This window comes from Artemia franciscana, chromosome 17 (genome assembly GCF_032884065.1).
Source record: "Artemia franciscana chromosome 17, ASM3288406v1, whole genome shotgun sequence".
NCBI classification, from domain to species: Eukaryota; Metazoa; Arthropoda; class Branchiopoda; order Anostraca; family Artemiidae; genus Artemia; species Artemia franciscana.
Genome location: NC_088879.1, coordinates 12,279,462 through 12,297,306, shown reverse-complemented (window position 1 = coordinate 12,297,306; position 17,845 = coordinate 12,279,462). Strand labels below are relative to the sequence as shown.

The window sequence follows — 17,845 nt, the reverse complement described above, 5'->3', positions numbered from 1 at the left end:
ATTGTTAATTGTATATATTATAATTTTGTGAATGTTAATTTTGACTTGTCGACGAATTTTTGTGTGTGTATGACAATAAAAACTAATAATCGGCTCTGTCCGTCGAATGTTTTTTAAATAAAATGAATTTGAATTTGAAGACTTATGGCAAGGAGGCCGTCCAGAGCACATTATATTAAATACATAACCTAACCATTAACCTCCTCTATGCATCAAATATTTAATTAGCATAAACCTACATCGTAATTTTTCTCACTCAAACTAAGTTAATTTTTCCAATTATAGACAGACAAACCAGTTTTTGTCATATTTGAAAGATGGTATCTTATACAACATACAGAAAAAAAAACTATACGAGAACATGGACTCCATGCCAAGAGCTATTCAACAAATTCGAATTAAAAAACAAACAGAAATTCTTGCGACCCAAACCAATAGAGAAAAAGGAGAAAATCAACAACTAAAGAATTTTGAAACATTTCTTTTTGTCCCTTGCAAAGTGGGCGTTTTGTTGACTTTGCGTTCCATGCAAAACCTACACGTGATGTATTCCTGTACAAAGCTAGGTAAGATAAGGCTCTTTTTTATTGGTTTAAGCATTCTCTCAGGGTCAGTAGAGAGATTCAGCAATGCTGAATCTCACATTTTTGTTTAGTGATTAAATTTAAATCTCGATTGCATAAGTGAATTTTTCAATGAATTAACAAAAGCAAATTTTGTGAAGAGTAATCAGTAGATTTTAATATGTAATTGAAAATTTGAATTTGAATTTAACATTTTTCAGTTTTAATTTTTGTGCTTAACCTTAGTTACACTATAAAGTACCGATTACATAAGTGAATTTTCCCATGAATTAAAAAAGAGAATTTAGTGAAGAGTAATTAATAAATTTGTATATATAATTGAAAATTTGATGTCAAATTTAACGCTTCCAACATTTTCATTCCTAAGAAGCATACACATTTCACTCTTAAAGAAAAGCAAAGAAGTAATAGGCCAATCGAATTGAATAATAAATTTTAATCTTGAACCATCCCTAGAAATTGAGAATGGGATTTTATTTTATTTTTTAAAACGGAGTTTCCGGGAGAGTAATGAATAAATTTTGCAATTTAACTAAAATTTAACAGAAATTTTAATTTTAACTTCAACAGTTTTCGGTAATGATTTTTTTACGTAACCTTAGTCATATTACACACAGTAGATTATAAAAGCCAATTCTGCAAACAGTTCGGAATCAAACAAACAGTTATAAATCAACATAAAATTAATTCTAAAACGAATTATTAACATTAGCCCGGTATACCCATAGTAAAATGGGGCTACGCTATTATCACAATACTCATATTTACTTTTTTTTTTATATCTGTTAACTGGTTACTGATCCAAATAGGCCAGAAACACACTGTATTGTTATCGTGCATGTGCATGATTCGTATTCCTTACGGTCCTTTCACACTCCACTGCAGAACCTTTCACGGCAACATAGCCTGATAAAGTATGTTAAGTTATGTAACCTTATGGAATAAATTTTTTCGTAACATAGGATATGTCAAGTGGACTCAAGCTATGCGTCAAGCAAGACCCTGTTGCGTTATAGAAAAGTCTTGCTCATGATGATTATGATGATTTTAGACAATTCTTATGATGATTATAGGGATTTTTATGTTAATCTAGCGTGAAGCGACTTATTTAAATGTGAAATATTATACTTAACCTAACGTCACCTGACGTAAAAAAAATTATGGATATGGCTCAAAATCAGCTAAAACAGCAGTCTGAGCTCACAGATATGTAACTAACCCCCCTCCCCCATGAAAAAAAAATCAGCAAAACATGAGATAATTCTACAAATACACTTAACAAACTTTTTTTTACGTAGTAGCAGAATATTGTCACCTCTTGATTTGTTCGTAAAGGCGTAATTGCGCATTTCGACATGTACGACAGTCATACAGAAACTGCATACAGAACGATTGTTTCTAGATCTATATAAACACTGGAGGAGGGGGAGGGGAATCTAATCATATTTTAGCTTAAAATATTCGAGCTCTAATTTAAATAGGACGTTCCGTTTGACTCACGGATGTTTTAAATTTTCCTACAAAAGATGTGATAGTTGATTCTTTTTTTTTTTTTTTTTTTAGTTTTGGCCCAGTACTGACTAAAATAAATCAATTACTTTACCCTATAATTGACAAACAAATTAGTTTATAAGAGTTGTTTTCAATAGAAGACACTGATCAAAATAATCAATACTAATTTTAAAGGTTTAATAAGCTCACCTTGAAAATATGTCCAAAGACGACTATTATGAACAAAAAAAAAACATATTAAAGAAACATAGGAAATCTGAACCTATAGAGAAGTATAAAAAAATCAAAATGATTACATCACAAGGAAATAATCAAGTTAATTTCGTAATGTAATTGAGAGACAAAAATGCAAACTATAATATGTCATTAATTGCAATAGTCGCAAATACACCGTATATCATTCGCATAAGAAGACAAGTTATTCAACTCTGAACTCAAATTTCAATTTGATATTAAATTTATTTTAGTGTCTAAAATTATTGTGTTAGCAATAGTCTTTAAGTTTTGGGGCTTTTGGCTCTTGTATTCTCATTATCAAGAGGTCATATTTCCAGTTTTCAGATTCTTTTTTTATAATTATTATTTATTTTAAAAAAATTTTGTGAATATTATTTATTTTAGAAAATTTTTATAATTATTATTTATATAACTTTGTTGCTTCACATTTTTCTTCTTTTTTTTAAGGCCTATGTGCATTTCCAAAGCGTTCACTTATGTTACTTCAGGTAAGTCAAAGATAATCGAGGTATGAAAAACCTCAGGGTAAGACACCCTCAAAATGAACACTTATCTAGACTGTTGTTTCTCTGCCAAAGATTGGAAAACCGCAATCAAGGGGTCAAATCCGGTCACATATATGAAAGAACTTTAATTAACTATCAATTGATTAAAAATTCAATCAATTAATTGAAGTTCTAATAAATTACTAATTATAGAAAAAGCTCTAACAAATCTACAAATAAAAGACACAAAACATGTAAAAAAGAAGAGGCCTATTTCGATAAATAATTAGTTATATAATTAGGATTGTTAGAGCTCCTCACGCCACTTCTCTACCTGTTCCTTTTCTTCCCTGATACATAATTACTGATCAACTGATCAAATGATCAACTGAAACATAATGCTGTATTTCTCCTTGTATAACTCTTGGCCAAAAACCCTCTACATTCCCCCCTTCCTCAACTTGTGCTACGCCAAAATCATCAGAGGCCTCTATTTTTACCAAACAGGCCAAGGTTTCATCAGAATTAGAAATAATAATACCTTTAACGCTAGGTGTCTCTCCGCGACGGATTGAAGTAGGTCCTAACCAAATTGAAAGTTTTTATCCCCTTTTCTGAAATCAACACAAAGTTTCTCAGACTCGTTGCTTTTGATGGGTAACATTGAGCTTAATAAGCTTAAAATTTTAGACTTTTTATGCATAATTATTAACCAAATTCCTTTTTTTAGAGTTTTGGTTACTAATGGGCCGAGTCGCTCCTTACTTACAGCTTGCTACCATGAGCTATTTGATAATGTAAACTTAGCTACAAGACGCTTAAATCTCTTCAATCTTGCTAAAGGTATTTCCAAAGCAACGCCATTTACGCCATCAATTTGACATGATTACATTTACCAATTGATCATTGTGAAAAACTGATGCTTATGATTAAGCTGTATCCAGGGGGGGAGGTTAGGGGGTTTAACCCCCCTTCCCGCGTAAAATGTTTGTCTGACTCGTAAAAACGTAGCAAAAATGAATACAAACAAATTTTGCACGCGTTTTTGAAGATTTTTTGTAACCCCCCCCCCAAAAATGTACCCCCCAACCCCCGAAACAAAATACTGGATACGGTCCTGAATGTGGTAATTAAAATTCATTATAAGATCAATTTGGGAACATACCTGTTCACCGGAATCGTCCGCACTCTCTCTGGAAAATAAAAAAGAATAACTTAATGGCTTTCAATACTGGGTAAAGCAAAACCTTAACCCTCCAGAAAGGCCAGGAAAAAGGACTTTCTTTTGTTTTTCAACTTCAGAGCACAGCAACACATGTCACCCTTTTAAAAGACGGATGCTTTTATAATTGCAAATACTTTTTGTTTAAGGAAACACAGTTCTTTAATACAGCGTTTAGAAAGCATATCTTGTACCTGAGAAATTATGATCTAAGGAAATATACTAAGACATGAAAGGAAAAAATAAACAAGATAAGAGAGCCAAAGAGAAAGAGAAGGGGTAGGATGGAGGTAGAATTTACTTATATGTCTCGTCTGCTGGGTTAGAATAGTTAAGAGGAGATTTAGGCAATTATAGTTCAGTAGTTCACTAGCTTGTGTTTAAAAAATTTATCTAGTGTTATTTAATCTGTCAACCTTTATCATATATATCCAACTCGTAATTCGAGCACTCTCGGAGCAAGCTTTGGCTAGCTATCGAGAAAATGCCCAAAGATAAAAAAAAAAATAAAATCATAATCTCAAATGTGGGTAATAAATGGCATCCATCCTCTCGTGTCAAATAAAGGATGGGAAGTTAACTCCTGATTTACACACAGCAAATACAGGCAACATCTTGGTCTGGAATAAATTCAGTAGTAGGTGGGACGGGGTTCTTTTTTTCATTTCACCAGTGCTTTTTTTTACATGTGAATGTTTGTTCCGTGTAAGGCAGAGTTTTTATTGTTGTTTTTTATGTGTCGGTACATTTTTCTATATCTTGACATAAAGTGTTTAATATTATACTATTATTTACCTGGAATCTGCCACTGCCTAGCTCCGTCCTTTAGCCACCGAGACGACCACCGTGCTTTCCAAGGTCCCCTTTCAAGAACTTTTATATCGTGTCGCTGTTTATTTTTCTCCTAAGTGTCTATTTTATCTAAATAAAAATGTTTGTTGTTTTCCCAAGTGCCTACTGTGTGTTATTAAAAATAAATGTGATATTCGAATGTCATTATATTTTTTGTAGTGAATTTTTTGTCAATACAGAAATCATTTATTATTCTTAATTTTTGTATTCTCAAACATAGGAAATTAATATTTATTCAACGGATTGAGGCATTTTAGAGTTTGTATTTTAAAATTGAGAAGAGCAAACTCTACATTCAGATCGTTTCTTTGTGGGCCATCAATATCAGGCAAAACAAGATTTTTAACGAAAATCATTCAATATCGTAAAAAAATATTTTATAAAATTCGAAAAATATCTGCTATTTTTATAGCGTGTGGCAAGAGTCGTATGATAAAATAAAGACCATTGCACCAGACACAAAATTCATACAAAGGCTTGATGTATTTAACGTTATTGAACCAAACTATTTGACTGAACCAAATAATTTATCTGAATCTATTGAAGAATGGTCTCAAGAGATGCTACAATTATTCAAGGTCCAATCTCATCATGAAAATATATCTGTAAAAGCTGTCCTCCACAAACTCTTTCATCAGAACAAATTTATGAGGTCACTTGCTTTGAATTGTACTAAATATATTACCTACAGGACTGTTCGTGATTAACATTCCCTCTTAAGTATAAATAACAAATATATCCCTGTGAATCGAAATTTCTACTCTCAGCACACAATCAGGCTTAAAATAGACCTATAGTTACATTGTGCTGTATCTCAATCAGAAAACACCCAAGCATTTGACTGTAGTCACCAACATTTTTGACAATAAAATTACCCTATTTTTACCAGTGAACAGTAAAATGTTATTAGTTGACATCAAGTTGCTGAAGAAACTACAAGAAAACTGACATTTATTTTACATCCTAGGTAATTCAAAACCAAGGCTTAGGAAAGCTACACTCAAACGTGAGGTTGAAAAAGAATTCAATAATGTCTTATCAGAGCTTTGTTTAAATTTAACTGAGAGTGATGTTCTGCTGCTAGAAGTATTTTAGGAACAGACAAAGCTAAATTGTTCACTAGTGCGTGCCATAGCAGACAAAAACAAGGGGAAAAAATTTAAAAGGAAAAGTGTTCTTCATGTAGGCTGTCCTGAACACTTGAAAGTGTTCTTCAAAAAATCGGGCCATATATTTGAACATTAGGGGGGGGGGTAAGTATAGCGGGTTTGCATACCTAAGGTGTTAGTTACAATTATTCTGCATATTATATAGTAAGAATAGTTTTCCACCAACACACTGTCCAAATATTTTACCCCTACAGACTTCACTTTCAGCAATAGTTTTCCACCTTCACTTTCAGCAATATAAGTCAAGAGTGTTTTACATTACTCACGATTTAAGATTTAGACAATGGCCTGTAAGCACAGCTGACATCTAATATAATCAATATTTGAGTCTAAATTAAGAAAAGAGGCGCATTTAAGAAAAAGAGGCCGGGGAAAATTTTCCTTCCAATAAATTCTAACGGCTGTAAAAGAGCTTCTTTGCAATTTTTCAGCCGTTAATTGCAGGACTTTTAAAATTTCCTAAAAAATGGCTAATCCCTACAAGCTGACACCAATAGAATTGGTCCTTTCGCCAAAACAGCACTTTGAGGGGAATCTAAGTAAATTTATCAACAATATGACAATTGCTGACAATGAAAAATTAATTTTACTATGAGTGGAAGGCATAAACCCTACCGTGAGAAGCCGCTAAACAAAATTCCATTGATTGCAAAAAGGAAACGCCTCAACCAGAGTCCTGGCTGAACTTGGCTGAGGTAAGGATGCTGGGACTGTTTTAAAAAACTATTCATTTGAGTTTTATTGATTTTATCCTCTTGTCAGTTGTTTTTTCTTATTTCTATTGCTGAAGACGGCCCTTGGACATAGGGCCGAAATATTCATTCTAATTTGTTTCCCGCTGTCTTAAAAATTCCCTATTGTTCTTCTTCTTTTTGGCGTTAGAGATCAAATAACGATACTGAAAATACTCTCCTGGTTATTGACATTCTAATGAAACTATTTGTCATGTTCTATCTATATACCCTAGCAAAGTTTTCTCAACAGTTTCAAAAGCTTTCACATGTGCTATGACTCAACTGGGAACGCTTTAATCTTTAATATTTTCGAAAATGTCATACAATCCCTTTCGTATTTCGCACGGCCGTACTGTATTGATCTTTTGAAGGATGATCAAAATTCTTCATCAATAATTTTATTAGGTTCTTAAAAAATTCCTCTAGCCTTCTCATACAAGCCTAGATACCCAAGAAAATACCCCAAGGTTTTTGGGGATTAGGATGCTCTTCTATACACCAGAAGCTATACAAAAGTAATATATGCACTATCATTTCACTGAAAATCCAATACATGAAAACGATGTATTTTCTCCCAAGAAAAGGCAGAATTATATTCATATAATGGTTTTTCAGTTTGACAACAACACATCTGAGATTATCAATACAGCATAGACGTCCATAATCAAAACATATTAAATTCATTGGTTCCGCATTGCCAACTTTTTGCCATTAAATGCATAAATCGAATCCTCTAAGTTAACAATCTTAAACCAAACAGACTAAGCTGAATGAAGATATCGAGCACAAAAAAAAAACACGAAAAAGCCATAAATATGAGTTGCGCAACTCTCATTTAACTCCACCAAACAACTAGCGGTGTTGGCTCTTTAATGAATACGGAACATATTTTCAACAGAAATTATTCTTTCTCCGACGGTTTTTCAACATATTTGAGAGAATGAATTATTTTAGTCATTTCATAATTATTATTATTTCGCCATTAGTAAGCATATAGATACGGTAAATTCTGGCATTGGGGCATTTCGACAAGCAAGATCGCCTTTCCATCTTTTATCAAGGTTCACTCTGTATATAAAAAAGCCTAGCTACATTATTTTAAGTTTAGCATTAATCCGTAAATATAAAATGGTGGGTCAAGAAACAGATCTGTCGAAACTGTTTTTGAGAGATAACCACAAAACCAGTTTTCCTTTATGACATCCCCATCTTAAAAGGGGATGTTTAAACTTATAAGTATCCAACACATGTTCGTGTATAATAAGTGATTTTCATTAATTGTTTTGATGAACGCCGTTTTGTATTTTATCTGTCTTGTACTCCGTTCCTATGAACTATCCCTAACTCTAGGATCAACAAGTAGTTTGCAAGAATGCAAAGAAGCAATATTTTATTGATTTAATTTCTATTAAAATAAGGGAAAAAATGGTCTTGAATGTTGAGTCAGGAAGGGGTTCCTTGGCAGGAGCAGAGGCCACATAATTGCACAGCTTCAATGAGCAGTAAATTCGTTAGGTGAAGGATGAGCAAAAAAGAATATTGATTAGAAATTTTTTTTAGGGTTCTATTTTTTTTGGGTAAAATACGAAAAGGTGAGAGAAAGAAAAATGCACGCGAATTTTACTGAGATTCTATTTAACTTAAGGTTTAGAACCCTTGATTTTTTATTTATTTAAACTTTAAAATTATAAGGAACCAGTTCTGCTGCACTGTCTTTTTATGTAAAAATAAGCGTCTATACACAAAAAGACGAATGCAACAGAAAACAGGCGTATACAGAGTTCGAAATTTACTGCCCAGCAGCTACTTCATTACCTAGAAAAGAAGAGGAACGTCAATCATTTACAGACAATAAATACTATGTTTTTCCAACCTAAAAAATTTATAAAGGGATAAATTTTGAAGACTGGCAAAATATATTACAAGAGCGAAAATCTCAAGGTGTTTGGGATGCTAGGTCAAGACCTTTTCTCCCTTACTATTAACAAATCCCTTTAGACTTTCCTGGCTCATTTTGTTATGTAGAAAAGCACAGAGACAAATGCGTTCCTTCACATTCAATTAGCAAATACAAGAAAAATGTTTAAAAATGAAAATGTATATAAAAGCTTCATTTAATAAAATTGATCCATACCGTATTTCAAGAATTTCTGTATAATTATGGATCATTAAGCACCATCTATTAAAAGATGAGGCCGTGAGTCGGTATAATCATGGATGATTTTTGTGGAGAAGAATTTTCTGGGGAAAAACTTTCCTGGGTAGATAAGGTGTAATTTGAAAAGTCAAGACTTCAGAAAATAAAATAAGTTTGTTTTTGTAAGACAAGATTTTATTCCAACAAAACGGCTATCACAAGCCCAAAAGGGCCGAATTCGCTCTTTAGTGTCAGTACAAAAAAAGCGCTAAGAGTTCATAAAGCGCTTGTGACGAAGCCAGAAGAGCCAAGAGAACATATGGCATGAGCTCTAGCGAAATTCTAAGAATCAATAGATTGATTTAAAAGGATATCAGAGGCTTAATAAAGGTCAGGATTTAAAATAAGAGCTCTAAGGCACGAGCTACTTCTAAATTCATTAAGATCTCATCTCCCATTTGTACCAAGTTTCATCTCTCCTCTCTATGAGTTTTCCAAGATTTCCTTTTATCCCCTCCAACTCCCCCCAGTATAACCAGATCTGGTTGGAATTTAAAATAAGACCTCTGAGACATGAATTCCTTCTAAATATCAAATTTTATTAAGATCCAGTCACCCGACCCTAGGGTAAAGTACCTCAATTTTTCTAATTTTTTCGAATCAACACCCGCCCCCCCCCCAGCTCCCCACGAAGAGAGCGGATTCAGTCCAGTTGTGTCAATCACGTATTTAAGACTTGTGCTTATTTTTCCCACCAAGTTTAATCCCAATCTCTCCACTCTAGGCGTTTTCCAAGATTTCCTGTTTCCCCTCCAACTCTCCCCAATATCACCGGATAAGGTCCGGATTTTAAAATAAGACCTCTAAGACACGAGTTCCTTCTAAATATCAAATTTCATTAAGATCCGATCACCCATTCGTAAGTTAAAAATACTTCTTTTTTTTCAATTTTTCTTCTCCCTCCAGCCAACGACTGTTATAAAGTCAATTTGAGCAGGTTTGACACGCCTACCAATTTTCATCGTCCTAGTATGTCTAGAAGCACCAAACTCGCCAAAGCACTGGAAATCCCTCAACTCCCCCAAGAGAGCGGATCCGGTACACTTATATCAATAATGTATCTAATACTTGTGCTTATTCTTCCCACCAAGTTTCATCCTGATCTCTCCACCCTAAGCGTTTTCCAAGATTTCCATGTCACTCTAAATATCAATTGTTCGACCCCAAAACTGCATACTTCCAAAAAAAGCTTTTGCAAACTTTTTTGAATTATTATTTTTTTTTAATTTCTTCTCACTTTAACTTCTTTCACAACAAAAAGGCCTTACATTTATTTCAGTGCTCCTGAATTTGTAATAAGGACATAATAAGGTCTTTTTGGTATGGTTGATGATTGCTAGGGTGTTCAGAACTAATGAAATACTGCCACTTCTATGTATCTTAGCCCAAACCAAAGAGTTTTAACTTGTTTGCATTGAACTACAGTTTATTCTTAGCTGCCCAATTTTAAATACACCAGTCTCTTAATCTTCAGTCAATGTTATCTTGTGAGACAAGATAACATGTCTGGAATATGATTTTTGACTTTTAAAGCCAGGTAAAGTCTTGAGGTAAAAGTCACTTCAAACTTTAAAGCAAAACCTTTGAAATAAAAAAAATCGTTGCACTTATACAGCTTTTGAAATTGCAAACAGGTATATTTGCGAAAAGAGGACATGCATATTCCATGACAGGTCTGATGCACGAAATGAAAAGTGGCAGAATAGACTCAGCAGGGAGAAGACTTTTGCTTCTTGATGCAAAAAGTTTCCTGATCTGAAACTTGCAGGAGTTGATCTAGGTATTATAGGTAATGTTTGCCTGAAATCTCCCGCAAGCAATATTAATATTCTGCCAAAGGGTTTCGACTTCCCTCGCAAATCTTTAAAGCATTGATCCAGAGCCTCGAGCGATTTTTTTTGTGCCATTGTGCACTCATCCCAAATAAGCAAAATCGATGTTTTCCAGTTTTTGTCACCTGTTTTTTGGTATAAGCTCGTAAGTCACAACAATTTACATCTGTGTTGAAGCATTTGAACTTGAAGAACACGTCGGCTTAGTTTTTATAAATTTGCCGTAGACTGATCAGGAAATCCAACTTTCAAAAACTGATTTTATCTTTTTAGAAGCAATTTTACGAGTTTTCCATGAAAAAATAATTTCTCACTGTTTGCTAATTTCTTTACTTATCATATTTCTGCTTTTTGAGACTTGCATTCTAACAGGTTAATTTTTACATTCCAAAGATCGTATTACATTCCTAAAGATCGTATTATGTCTTCTTTTGTTTAGGCCTACATTACTACTCACCAAGCAGGTGAGGGTCGGGACTGATCGGACATCATCTTCTTCGTCTTCATCTTCTTCATCGTCGTCTTCATTTTCAACATCAGCAGATGGCTTTACAGTTGATTTTTGCTTCTTTGGATTCTACAAAAGAAAATTAGTAGACAATAATAGGCAGCTTAAACTAATACCAGTGAACTCAAATACTCAAAGGATGTCAGACCGGGTACATTCACCAAAAGCAGGCGTAGAAAGAAGCATTCATGTTGATTGGGGTGAACGGTTTAGAGTCTTCCTATCGTGGTATCTTTGAAGATGGTAGGTTGGCCGTCGACTGACTTACCCTGTTTTCGACGTTCAAATACTTTATTTTTAGTATTCCACTTGTAATACGAAGGCACTTCAGTATACAGCAGTTTTTTTGCAAAAGAATCAGATTTGCAAAGCGAAAAAAAGCTGTTAACGTTGTATCCGGTGGATTAAGGGCTCTTTGTTGCACGTTGGTTTCCGTGAAATAAACACGTTGACCATTCTGTAAATGTACCGCTAAGTGAACAACAGCTGGACTACGTTCATGTATCGGAAATGAAAGAATTCGCCAAACAGCTTCATTACTGCTTATGTATCTTCCAGCCTGATATTGTACGATTTCTTCGAAATCTTTGATTTCGGGCTGCAAGCCAAAACCTGCCCTGTCACTGCCTTTGTTGACGTATTTACATATGTATTTGATTGCCTTTACGGAGTTACAGTATTCAACGTTTATGTGTGCATTAAACGTTTTTGATAATAATGGGGAATATGGAACAACCCACTGGTTAACTAATTCGATGGTGGTACCGTTACGCTTCTTTATTATTGCTGTTTTACCGCCATCTTCAGTAGATCTTCTTCTATATTGTGGGTAACCATCATTGCCAGTAATTGTCTTTGATACTAAAAGTCAAGGATATTGCTTTGTGCACCTTCCTTTGGCCATGCATGGTGAATTTTCGTTCAGTGCACCGCAAGGTCCATGTATCATATTTTATACAATAATATCATGTAACCCCTTATCGACATTTTTATCAGGTATTTCAGCGGAAATCACATCATCAATTTCATTCGAAGTCATTTTTTTATGTAGCCAGATTAGTATATGTGCGTGTGGCAAACATCGTTTTTGCCATTCCACTGAGTACATCCAGCATCGCACTGACCCAAACACTTCAAGTTTTACTATGTAGTTTATCAGTGATTTCAACTTTTGCCGGAAGACACGGGCCGTAATGTCATGCCTATGAACCGCCGATTGGCCTTGAAGTAAAAGCTGCAGTATCTCGTCCCAAGATTGATTACATGTAAATGTAATAAGTAAATCTGGACGACCATAGAGACGAACATACGCAATAGCATCTTGAGCATATTCATGCATATGACAGGGACTGCCAGCATATGACGAAGGTAAAATTGTTAATCTTCCAACGTTTCTGGTATTACCGTCATTTATAACTGCATCTCGCAAATGAATGTATTGTTCAGAGCGGAGCTTGGTCTGATTCAGGCGGATATATAGCAAACGTTCTGATTCAATTTTAGCATACATATCAACGACAAATTGGTGAAACAATTCACGGCATTTTTATTGTAGGGCATCGTAGCATCGATGAGTTTCAGCAATTCTTAACAACTGGGCGTTTCGCTTATGAAGAATAATATCTCGAGGTAAAAACTGATCACCGACCATAACGATTGCCACTTCGTCGATAGTTGGAGCATTGTATCTACGCACATGTTGGCCAGGAGGCGTTTTGTCAGCGGAAATAACAATTTTATGCGTATCAGTAGGCATCAAATCGATGGCTGTTTTCAACAGACGCACTAAATTATTATTTTCGTGGAAAAGATGTTGCAATTGGGAAACGATTGTCCTTTCAACCTTGGGAGAAATTTTGCAACATGCATTCAATTCAGAATTTCTATCACTGATGATGTACAATTGTAAAAATTTATGATTCTCGCCTGAGAATGGTAGAAGGGACCCTGCTCTTTGATAAATTTGCCCTTTTACTTTGAAAATAGACATAAATTGATCTGGATTTTCGATTTGGGCTCCAAACGACGTCATTTGGAAACATGAGTTGTATTTTCTGATTTTTGACAAAAAACGCTTAGATTCTGACTTAGTTCCAATAAGGAAAGTCTTCAATGGCTCTGGTGGTGCAGCCAATAGAGGAAGTTTAACTTTTCCTGAGGCGCAACACATTCCCATTGTTTCACCATTGAATTTCAAGGCCTTGCAATAGGGACAAATTTTAGACATTGTCCCGATTTGAACACATCTACTCAAGCTATAATCATCGACTTGGCTGTACCTGAATGCCAGGCGATAACTTTCAGGTTGCTCTGATTCCTCGGCACGCTTTCTTTTCTTACTTTCTCTATCAGCAGCATGCCTGATTTCTTTTCTGACTTTCTCTATCAGCAGCAAGTTTTTTGGCATAGACTCTTTGAGCATCTTCATCGGCTTTTGCCATTGTAAGTTCATCAGTCATTCTAAACTTAAACATTAATAGATTTCTACGTGAACATATATGTCTTAAATATCTTTAATGACGTCACCGTCATAGCAAAAATGACGACAACTAACTTCATGACGTCAGTCGACACAGAAACATGACGTCACCTGATCCATAGACAGACAACTTATTTATATATATATAGATTTATATTAAATAATAAAACAATTCTGAACCAACGAGCACTGTCATGATAATGCATAGCCACTGATTCAATACCATCACCTCTGAAAAAAAAGAAGTTCGTATCCATGAATTTCCTTCTTGGTAAAATTAAATAAAAAAAACTAATTTTTTTAGCTGAAAGTAAGGAGCGACATTAAAACTTAAAACGAACAGAAATTACTCCGTATATGAAATGAGTTGTCCCCTCCGCAATCCCTCGCTCTTTCCGCTAAAGCTTTTAATTGTTTTAAAAAGTAGAATTGTGGCAAAGAGTCAAACTTTAGCGTAAAGAGCGAGGGATTAAATATAATACTTTAGAAACAAAATTATGGAAACTGCGACAAAGACGTAGTTTCAAAAACATCGCGATTACACCTTTTGCGGACCTGCGTGGCCCCCCTTACCAACAATCCCTCCCGTACATCAACATACCCCCAACCAAGCGTGTGTAGCGCCTTCTCGGTCGGTCGGAATGTTTTTCCCGGATCCGCTACCTCAGCAACATCAACTTTTCTATCCCCCACAAAAGATAACGTCCCCGAGCCCCCCGACAGTGTTTCAAATCCCCGTACCTCCCCCCCTCCTGTCCACCCTCACAGCCCCCAATGGCGAGGACACAATTTCTTTCGTTTCAGCCGAAATTCCAGTACTGAATAAATTTGAGCCCCTGGTTGGTGCGGGTAATCCTGATGACAGCCCCGCCCACCAGGGAAATAACATATTCTTACAAAGACCTACAACAAGAACATCAAACACCACTAAGGTAAAGTATTATAATTCTGATGTTTTTTCCTTCCCTGGGTTTATTTACGCAAATGCTGAAAGTTTAAATTTTGATAAAGTGGCTGAGTTAGAAAGTCTAGCTCAGGCAACAAAGGCATCTGTCCTAATGGTTTCTGAAGTTCATCGACAAAACCCAGAACTCCTGAAAATAGGGTGGTTTTGATGAGTTTATAAAAATACAACCTGATGACCATCCACTGGGGAAAAAAGGTGGCGGAGTTCTTATTTATGCCCATGAAATTTTTAAAGCAGCAAGACTTGATGTCCCTTTTTTAACTGAGTACGACGAAATAATGTGGGTCATTCTAAAACCACGACGTCTCCCCCGGAAATTCACTGGTATTGCTCTCTGCGTGTATTATTACTCGCCGGGTCACACGAGTGAATACCGCCATGCATTCGTAGAAAAGCTACAACTCAGTTCGGATTTTGTTTTGGGCAAATACCCATCATGCAGAATTTTCATGATGGGCGATGCCAATGAATTAAAGCTCCATCACCTGGACGCCGGAATCGGCCTGAAGCAGCTCGTCAATTTTCCTACAACCAAAGGTGGCACCTCCCTTGACCGAATTTCCACAAATATGCACGAATTTTACAACATACCTACGACCGGGGACCAATCACAAGTGAGGGACTTCTGACTTTTGGCCAATGGTTAAGCTGCGAGAAATGGGAAAAATTCCAAGATGCTAAAAGTAGCAACGAAAAAGCTACTATTTTCCAAGAAGCTTTGCTTCATAATTACAAGGCCTGTTTTCCTGAGAAGTCAACAAAACGTTTCTCGTCAGATCGACCAAATATTACACAAGAAGTTAAGAAAATGGTAATGGAAAAGAGATGGCTTTTCCGTCGTGGTAATACCCAACAAGCCAACAGGTTGAAAAACAAACTAAGAAAAGTCACTCGAAAACACGCGAACAAATATGTAGAACGTAAAGTTAATCATCTGTTCGAGTCCAAACCAAGCCAGTGGTACAACCGAATCAAAAGGATGACGGGCAAGGTGGACAAAGGAGTCGATTTTGGCAGTGATGAAGATGACGTCGTAACAGCCAACTCCCTTAATAAACATCTGGGTAACATTGTGCAATCCCTCCCGCCTTTGCTGAGCGTGGGAATACCCACCCCTCCTCCTGAGTCTTTTGATTTCCCTTTGATATCAGAGTCCCAGGTGTTTTTCAAATTAAAAAGGCTTAAAAGAACAAGCATTACCCCTGTAGATATTCCCATTGATCTCATCAAAGCATTTCCAGATTATCTTAGTGGCCCCCTAACACTCCTTTTTAATCAGGTGACAAAAACAGGTGAGTATCCATCAATTTGGAAAAATGAGTTCATTACACCAATACCAAAAAAAGATGCGCCCAAGGATTTTTCGGGTGTCCGACCGATCACTATGACACCCATTTTTAGCAAAGTGTATGAAAGTTTTGTTGCAGCATAGCTGAAAGACCGTATTCTGGACAAAATTGATCCAAGACAGTTTGGAAATATGCCAAACACATCTACATCTCATTACTTAGTAAGTATAATTGACAGTATTTTGCAAAAACTCGATGAACCAGATTCTTGGATTAATCTTATTGCAATAGATCTAAGAAAAGCTTTTGATTTAATTTGCCACAATATTCTTGTAAAAAAACTTCTTGGACTAGGTGTAGATTCATTCCTTGTACGTTTAATTGCTAGTTTTCTTTCTGGTAGATGTCAACGGACAAAATATAAGTCCACCTACTCCGACCCACTGCCCATTTTTTGTGGAGTTCCCCAAGGTACCCTCTTGGGACCATTTTTGTTTCTTGTCATAATAAATGATTTGGCAACAACACTGGATGACCGCTGGAAGTATGTCGACGATCTGTTGCTCATTGAATGTTGTCGAAAAAACCTACCAAGCAGAGCAGGTTCATTAATGAAAGATATATGTCAAGAGGCAAAGGTGGACAAAATGACTGTCAACTTTGATAAATCTGTAATTTTAACATTTTCTTTTTTAAAATCTGCGCCAGTTTTTAATCCACCTATTCCCAGCGCCAGTCACGTGACCGAAATTAAACTGCTCGGCGTTCATATCACTTCAGATCTGAAGTGGAATAAACATGTTGATGGCATGTTAAAAAAAGCTAATTTGGCCATCAGGTCTCTGAAGTTGTTGGCTCGCCATGGAATCCCTGCACCACACCTCCTACGCATCTATTTCTCTTTTATACGTTCCACACTTGAATACTGTTGCCCTGTATGGCATTTCGGGCTGACTAGGGAACAGTCGGACCGGGTTGAGAGGGTGCAATACCGTGCCCTCCTAGTAATCTCAAAAGCCCCAAAAATACCGTACATATCCCTCCTTAGTCAGTTTCAACTTCAAACCCTTCAATCTCGTCGTTTAAAACTAGCCCTATCCTTTGGTAATAAAATTTTGTCCAGCCCTATACACCGAAATATCCTTCCTCCCCAACATCAACCGGCACGGGTAAGGCCACTCAGGGCCGTTGCAGAGCCTGTACCAAAAATTCAACCTGTGACTGTGTCACATGCTCGTTATGAGCTTAGTTTTGTGCCCTCGTTTGTTAAGTTGTTTAATGCTCGGTCGACTTTTTAATCCGGATTATTGTTGTTAACTGTATATATTATAATTTTGTGTATACTTGTTGACTTATTTTCGTGTGTATGTGACAATTATTATTGTTAATTGTATATATTATAATTTTGTGAATGTTAATTTTGACTTGTCGACGAATTTTTGTGTGTGTATGACAATAAAAACTAATAATCGGCTCTGTCCGTCGAATGTTTTTTAAATAAAATGAATTTCAATTTGAAGACTTATGGCAAGGAGGCCGTCCAGAGCACATTATATTAAATACATAACCTAACCATTAACCTCCTCTATGCATCAAATATTTAATTAGCATAAACCTACATCGTAGTTTTTCTCACTCAAACTAAGTTAATTTTTCCAATTATAGACAGACAAACCAGTTTTTGTCATATTTGAAAGATGGTATCTTATACAACATACAGAAAAAAAACTATACGAGAACATGGACTCCATGCCAAGAGCTATTCAACAAATTCGAAT

At 35.6% G+C, this 17,845-nt stretch overlaps 1 protein-coding gene across 1 annotated transcript in view; it reads right to left on the bottom strand.

Annotated features, from left to right (window-relative positions):
* Positions 1–8,168: 8,168 nt before the first annotated feature.
* The window catches only part of LOC136037866 (uncharacterized), a 77,921-nt gene continuing 68,244 nt past the window's right edge, over positions 8,169–17,845 (bottom strand). Inside the window, exons 4-5 of the mRNA XM_065720717.1 lie at positions 11,282–11,401; positions 8,169–8,610 (exon numbers count right to left, since the gene is read on the bottom strand). Of these exons, the coding sequence (XP_065576789.1) occupies positions 8,599–8,610; positions 11,282–11,401 (132 nt within the window). The 3' untranslated portion in view covers positions 8,169–8,598. The remainder of the gene's footprint in view (positions 8,611–11,281; positions 11,402–17,845) is intronic.